The sequence below is a fragment of the Chrysochloris asiatica genome, unplaced genomic scaffold, assembly GCF_000296735.1.
Source record: "Chrysochloris asiatica unplaced genomic scaffold, ChrAsi1.0 scaffold00129, whole genome shotgun sequence".
In the NCBI taxonomy this organism is placed as follows: Eukaryota; Metazoa; Chordata; class Mammalia; order Afrosoricida; family Chrysochloridae; genus Chrysochloris; species Chrysochloris asiatica.
This window is the reverse complement of record NW_006408647.1, coordinates 3,081,839-3,090,112: the sequence shown is the minus strand read 5'-3', so window position 1 is coordinate 3,090,112 and position 8,274 is coordinate 3,081,839. Positions and strand designations below refer to the sequence as shown.

General features: G+C 39.6%; 1 protein-coding gene across 1 annotated transcript in view; it reads right to left on the bottom strand.

The window, feature by feature from the left end:
- Window positions 1–8,274, bottom strand: part of CFI (complement factor I) — a 68,726-nt gene that overhangs the window by 7,950 nt on the left and 52,502 nt on the right. The window contains exons 11-12 of the mRNA XM_006869340.1: window positions 7,021–7,124; window positions 1,446–1,723 (exon numbers count right to left, since the gene is read on the bottom strand). Of these exons, the coding sequence (XP_006869402.1) occupies window positions 1,446–1,723; window positions 7,021–7,124 (382 nt within the window). The remainder of the gene's footprint in view (window positions 1–1,445; window positions 1,724–7,020; window positions 7,125–8,274) is intronic.

The window sequence follows — 8,274 nt, the reverse complement described above, 5'->3', positions numbered from 1 at the left end:
GCTGGGTTCTATGAAGAAAAATGTGGCATCAGGATTGGAGGAAGACTCATTAACAACCTGCAATATGCAGATGATACAACCTTGCTTGCTGAAAGTGAACAGGACTTAAAACATTTACTGATGAAGATCAAAGAGCTCAGGCTTTGGTATGGATTACATCTCAATATCAAGAAAACAAAAATCTTCACCACTGGACCAATAAAAAGTATTCTTATCAATGGAGAAAATGTTGAAGTTGTCAAGGACTTTATTCTTCTTGGATCAACTATCAACACTCACGGAAGCAGCAGTCAAGACATCAAATGACATATTGCATTAGGCAAATCTGCTGCACAAGACCTTTTTCAAGTGTTGAAGAGCAAAGATGTCAGCTTGAAGACTAAGGTGCACCAGACCCAAGCCATGGTATTTTCAATAGCTGCATATGCATGTGAAAGCTGAACAGTGAATAAGGAAGAATTGATGCTTTTGAGTTATGGTGTTGGAGGAGAATATTGAAAGTGCCATGTTCTGCCAAAGAACCAATAGATCTGTTTTGGAATAAGTGCAGCCAGTGTGTTCCCTGGAGGCCAAGATGGCTAAACTTCGTCTCTCATACTTTGGACATATTGTCAGGAGGGAGCAGTCACTGAAGAAGGATATCATGTTAAGTAAGTGGCGGGTCAGAGAAAAAGAGGTTGAACCCCAACCAGATGAATTGGCCAAGTGGCAACATCAATGGACTCAAGCGTAGCAACAGTAGTGAGGTTAGCCCAGGATTGGGCAGTTTTTCGTTTTGCTGTGCATAAGGTCGCTATGGGTCGGTACCGACTCAATGGCACCTAACAACAACAACATAAAGTTTCTGAGGAACAGCTGTTGGGTTTGAACCACATACCTTGTGGTTCGCAGTCCAGTTCTTATCCTACAGCACTCCACCAGAAGCAAATATATGGAAATAATATATCATTAATAGCTATTGGGGTGGGAGAGGTGTTCTAGTGGCACAGTAGGTTCCGTGCTTGGCTGCTAAAATGTTGGGTGGTTCAAATCTACCCTTTTCTGAGGAGCGGCTGTTGAGCTTGGTCTGCCTATGTAGCAATTCAAACCAACCTTGTGTTCTAGTGCTTATCCTAGAGTGTGAGAGTTTATATTAAGGTGGTTGAAAACTTTGGGAAAAGATAGTGGTAATGGTGTGGTTCTGTAGGATAAGTCCTAGACTGCTAATCACGTGATCGGTAGTTAAAATTCACTATCTACTACTCAGAAACCCTACTCAGGGTCTTTATGAGTCAGAACTGACTCGATGGCACTTAACAACAACAGCAATTATTGCACAACATGAAGAATGTAACCAATGTCACTGTACTGCAAATGTAGACATTGTCATACTGATGACTGCTTTGGTGTGTGTATTTCCACCAGAATTTCAACAGAGAGAGAGAGAGAAATTATAAAAGGCATACCTTTTTCTCTACCCCAGCCAGACACGATACATGTGTCATTGGGTTGGAATAGATATGGAGACCAGGGGACGCAGGCAGGGACTGATCCTGACAGCTTACATTCTTTTTTCCTTGGAAGTGGTTTCATTTCAATCAAAGCGATATCATTTTCAAAGGTGGCTCCATTGTAGTTTTCATGCATAATAATTTTGTTCACATACCAAATTTCGATCTCAGAATTAGGTTTTAACCAGTTGAGTAATGTTGTCCATATTTGGTAACGATGAACTTTACTGGGTCTATAATGGAAAAGGGAAGTAAATTATATTGAGGGAAAAGTAATATAAATATGGGTTCCTGACGTTTTTATATTTCCCCCTTTAACAAGACTTTTTTCATATTTTTCTATTCTTGTTTCCATGAAACAAGAGATTAAATTCACCTGTTGTTGTTGCTAGATACCATCAAGTTGTTTCGGATTCATAGTGACCCTGTGTATAACAGGACAAGACAGTGTCATCCTCACAATTGTCATGCTTGAGCCCATTGCTACTGTCACTGTGTCAATCTGTCTTGGTGGTGGGAAAGGGTCTCCCTCTTTTTCATTGAGCCTCCACTTTACCAAGCATGATGTCCTTCTCTAGGGATTGGTCTCTTCTGATAGTATGTCCTACATATGAGAGACGAAATTGCTCAATCCTTGCCTCTAAGGAATATTCTGGCTGTACATCTTCCAACACAGATTTGTTTGTTCTTTTGGAAGTTCATGGCACTTTCAGTATTCTTCTCCAACACCATAACTCAAATGCATCAATTTTTCTACAGTCTTCCTTATTCATGCATATGAGGCATTTGAAAACATCATAGCTTGGGTCTGATGCACCTTAGTCCTCAAATTAACTTCTTTGCTCTTGAACACTTTAAAGATGTCTTGTGAGGCAGATTTGCCTATTGCAATATGTTGCTTGATTTCTTGAGGCAGATTTGCCTATTGCAATATGTTGCTTCTATGAGTGTTGATTGTGGATCCAAGTAAAACAGAATTATATTCAATAGGTAAGTAAATCTAAGAACCACTCATCTGCTCAATATCAGGAATATATATAGCCCACTAACAGTGAGAGATGCCCAGAAGAAGAATGAATTTACTGGCTCTAGAGTGAGCATCTGACCTCTGAAGATTTTTATGCAGATTGCAGACAGCATCTTTCCAGATGTGTTAGAGAAAATGAGGAGTGGAGCCCTGATGAGTACTCTGATTACTCAAGACCTAGCAGTCAGTGCTCTGATTCTTAAAGGCTGGCTTCATCCCTGCATTGTATTATATTGTATTTATTTATTTGTAGGCCTTTCTTCCTGCTGGAGTCCTGGTGTGTACTGTAGGATAAGCACTGGACTGCTAAACTCAAGGTCAGTGGTACAAACCTACCAGCCACTCCTTGGAAGCCCTATACAGGGTTGATATGACTTGGAACTAACTCAATGGCACTTAACAACAGCAACAATTTTCCTGTTAGACTTGAAGTCAAGGATGGGTTTTAACACTTGGAGCAGAAAGGTGTTAAAAAATGCTATTGAAATGGTGAGTGAGTTAACTACTGTCTATCCCTATGTCTCACTCCACTTTTCAAACAATTTTCAACTCAAGGTTTCAGCCAAATTGTGAATCTAACATCATTTGCTCAGGGAACAATAGTCACTTCACAGAAAGTGGCTATACAGTGATCCTGTATTGGGTTTCTGAGGAGCAGCTGGTAAGTTTGAACTGGCTACCTTGTGGTTGAAACTGACCTTGTGATCTACTACTTATCCTCCGGCACCACATTAGGATGAGATGAGACCCACAAAAATAAGTAGGGGTTAGAGTACGAGATCATAAAGGACTTAATGGGTCAGGTTAAATTTTTCTGTTTAGTTTTTTGTTCTAAGGGGAATGTAAAGCCATTGAATCTTAAATGGTAAATGAACAAAACCATGTGTGCAATCAATACTTTTGCTGCACAGTCGAAAAAGGATAGGTGGGCAGAGTGGATGTAGGTATGCCAATTAGGAGGCACTCGTGACAATCCAGTTGCAAGGTAAAGACAGGTATCAGTAATGGTGAAGATGGAGTGAAGTTTTGAGAATTACATAATTAGAAATTAAAAATACTATGTATAGGTGATGATATATTATTGGCCAGCCTTGGGTAGGAATGAGTGAGTAAAATAGATCAGGGATGATTCTTAGATTTCAGATGTTGTCATTTGCTAAGATAGTAAACATTGTTGTTGTAGTTGTTAGGTGCCATCGAGTTGGTACCAACTCATAGTGACCTATGAACAAAAGAACAAAACACTGCCTGGTCCTGGGCCAACCTCACAATTGTTGCCACACGTGAGCCCATTGATGCTGCCACTCTTTGCCAATCCATCTCTCTGGGGGTTCTTCCTCTTTTTCTCTGACCCTCTACCCTATCAAACATGATATCCTTCTCCTTCTAGGAAACATTGAAACAGGACATTTTGAACTAGTATTAGACATTTTTTTTTTAAGGTTTTTATTGTGAATTGAGTGAAAGTTTACAGGGCATATCATCAGTTCTGCATTCAACAAATCATACACCTTGTTTCATTACAATGATTATAGTCCGCTCCATGTACCATCAGTTAACAGTATTTCTCTCTATCTACTTTAGCTTTTAAAAAAACAAACCAAAAATAAACACTTAAGCATATATAATAATTTACATCTCCAAAGGGCACATTCTACAAGTCTGCCTTCTGGTCACCAGCTCTTAGTCCCTGTCTTCCCATGAATCTAGAGTCCTCAGCTGCTCCCCATCTCCATGCTCCCATCTCTGCCACCGTCTCTGATGCTGCTGCTTCCCCTTGATGGTTCTAGGGTCCTCTGTTTCTGGACTGTAAGATTAACCACTCCCTGTTTTTATTAGAAAGTTCTACCTTTACAATTTTGACAGTCGCAATTAGTCATGATGACAATTATTCACTATTGAATCATACGAATCTTATCCCCATCTCTTTTGACCATACCCATCTAGAAAAGATGAAATCTATTCAGTGGGGACGCTTTCTTTCCCCCCATACTCTTAAACTAAACACCATCTTGAAACCTTGTAAGCCAGTCACTTTGTGCCTTTATTGCCTCCTCATTTTAGGTAGCCATTGTCTAAGTTGCCCGTCCCTATCTACCCTGTGTACAGAGAGGATAGCATTGATACTTGATGTGAAGACTCCTTCCTTCTCTGTTGGTATTTACAGTAACTACCTCTCTGAGTATAGGTCAGGTTCATCAAATTGTAGCAATTTACCCTTGTTTCCTTCATCAAAAATTTTTATTTTTTTGCAATCTTCCTCTAGTCGAGTTCGGATTATTGAGCCATCGAGGCTAGGTCAAAAGCGTACTATCTGCAAGTATGAACGTTGTTCAATATATTTCACCATTCAACATATTTGCTATCCTTTCCAGAATTGGGAGTTTACTCAGTAGACCTTTATCTAAGTTACTGTCAAATATAGTGAACTTGATTTTATTTTCGTAGTTCTGCTACTGACACAGTACATTGAGTTTAGTTACATCATGAAATTTCTCAGTCTGTCTGATTATGGATAAAATGGGAAGAATAATATTTACTTCTTAGAACTGCTGGGAATACTAAATGAAGCAACATATGTGGACATAGCTGACAGAGTATCTGGTTGGTAACAGTTGCTCAATAAATGATGTTCATTCATTCCAAAGGCCAGACTCCTGAGCGCTGCCCCTTTCCAAGTTAACCTGGATGCATTATTCAATACCCTTTGGGTACTGTCACTCAGTCACTTACATCTAACCTTATTGGTCCTGCAAGAATCTTTTATTTCCTATCTGTTTAGAAGACATCCTCTCATACTCCAATGCTGAATCAGCACCACTATGCCTATACCACTACCCTTTCAAGCTTACAACCCTGTCAAAGAAGGAAATATGTCTTGTTCTGCAGCAGTCAAGTCATTTCGAACTATTCAGCAGGCAAATCCCTTAGGGACTCATAGCTCATCAGTCAGGACCCATTGTGGCCTGGAGAACTTCCAAACAGTGAGTAGCATCTCTTGATGTGGTCCAGTGCAATGGTCCTGCCCTCAAGGGGCTGAATCATGTGTCCCATGTAAGTGATTCATCTAGAATCACAGAGCAAGCCAGTCAGTGCTGCAGTTGATTAGCTTTGTGAATTATTAACCCTGAGCTTTCATCAGTGCCTTTATTGCTTGAAACGTATATCAGATTTAGTTAAGGATCTGGGTACATGATGGGTACAGGATTGCCAGACTTTGTCTCTCATACTTCGGACATATTGTCAGGAAAGACCAGTCACTGAAGAAGGATATAATGCATGTTTGGTAAGGTGGAGGGTCAGAGAAAAAGAAGAAGATCCCCAGTGAGATAGATTGGCAGCACCAATGGGCTCAAGCATGGCAACAATTGTGAGATTGGCTCAAGATTGGGCAGTGTTTTGTTCTGTTGTGCATAGGGTCACTATGAGTCAGTACCGACTCAATGGAACCTAGCAACAACAAAATTGGTACGTAAGGAGTTCTGGTATGGCACTGTGGGTTAATGCGCTGGACTGCAAAGTTGGTTTGAACCACAAGCTAGGTGGTTCAAATTCATCAGTTGCTCCTCAGAAAACCTATACAGGGTTGCTGTGAGTCAGAGTCGACTCCATGACACTTAACAACAACAACAACAATGATTATGTGATTGGGAAAAAAATGAGTTGTGTCTTTGGAGCTTCTGAATTCGCGCATGTTGTTCTGAATAAACAACAATCTTGTTGAGGTGAGACTAGAGACAATGCTAGGTTAGTATATTGTCTTTTTACAAACTCTTCAGTCATGCATTTTTCCAAACAGTTTGGTTCCAGTTCCACAAAATGTCAATAGTAGCTATTGATTATTCCTCTATACATGTTAGCTAAGGGAAGTAACTTGGCAGCTATCAAAGATTTGATCTTAGCACCTGGGACAAGTACTTTGATATGTGTAGGGCTAGTAGGTTTTGGATAATAGGCATGAGAAGACCTGCTCATGAATATCTGAAGCTATTTAGCAGTTAATAAAGTGCATCTTCTCAACAACTTGTCTCAGATATACTTTCATTCAACATTTGCCATAATATATATTATCAGGAGGGACATCATGTTTGGTAAGGTGGAGGATCAGAGAAAAAGAGGAAGACCCCCAGTGAGATGGATTAGCAAAGTGGCAGCATCGATGGGCTCAAGCATGTCAACAATTGTGAGGTTGCCCTAGAACTGGGCAATGTTTTGTTCTGTTGTACATAGGATTGCTATAAGTTGGTACTGAATCGATGGCTCCTAACAACAACAAATATTACCCATGGAGTACTGGTGTGGCACTGTGGGTTAATGTACTGGACTGCAGGTCGGTTTGAATTGCAAGGTCGGTGGTTCAAACTCACTATCTGCTCCTTGGAAACCCTACATAGGGTTGCTGTGGGTCAGAACTGACTCAACAGCACTTAACAACAAACAACAACATATCACCGATTTCCATTGTTTCAGGAAATCCAAGATTTCACTGTAGACATCTTTTACCTGACACAATGTGCAGCAGTCAGAACCCAACAACCACCAATATAAATTCCTCCACAGTTTAATTTATCATCTTCTTTGATGGCCACCTGCCATGGGAAGTCCCCCTATAAAAAAAAAAAAAAAAAAAAAGGTAAATATTAAACCATTTCAAGAGGTATCTTAGGATCAAGCACCAAAGAAATAGTCCAAGGTATATTGAACACATTGGCAAAGAACTAGGCTAGAGAATTTTAATTTTTCAACCAACTGATGAAGCATTGGGGGCATTCATTGATCTATGCCATGAAATTTGGAAGAGAGGTCCTTGGCCAACTGGCTGGAAGAGATCAATATTTGTGCCCATTTCAAAGAAACGTAAGCCAATGGAAGGCAGAAATCATCAGATAATATCATTAATATCACATGCAAGGAAAATTTTGCTAAAGATATTTCAAAAAAACCTGCAACTGTACATTGACAAAGAATTGCCAAAGGTTCAAGGCAGATTAAGATGAGGCTATGGAAAGAGGGCCATCAGAGCTGATGTCAGATGGATTTGGGCTGAAAGCAAAGAACAACAGAAAGACATTTACCCCTGCTTTACTGAGAACACAAAAGTTTTCTATTGTGTGGTTAATGAAAAAATATGGACACCATTGTGTAGAATGAATATTCCAGAACACTTAATTATTCTCATGAGGAACCTGTACATAGATTAAAGAGGTAGTTGTTTGAACAGAAAGAGGAAAACTGAATGGTTTAACATTAGGAAAGGTGTGAGTCGAGGTTGTATTGTTTCACTATATTTATTCAATCTGTATGCTGAACACATAATCTGAGAAACTGGATTATATTAAGAACATTGCATCAAGACTGAAGAAGTCTCATAAATCACCTGTTATGCAGATGATATAACCTTGCTTGTTGAAAGAGAAAAGGACAAAATACTTACTGATGAAGATCAAAGACTACAGCCTTCAGCATGGATTGCACCTCAATGTGAAGAAAACAAAAATCCTCATCTCTGGTCAAAAAACAATATTCATAAAGATGGAGAAAAGATTGAAATTGTCAAAGACTTCAATTTACTTGAATCAACCATCAGCACTCATGGTAGCAACAGTTTAGAAATCCAATGACATACTGCATTAGGCATCTTCACTGCACAAGACCTTTTTAAAGTGCTCAAGAGCAAAAATGTCAGTTTGAGGACTAAGGTGCACCTGACCTAAGCCATGGTATTTTTAATAACCTCATATGCATGTGAAAATTGTG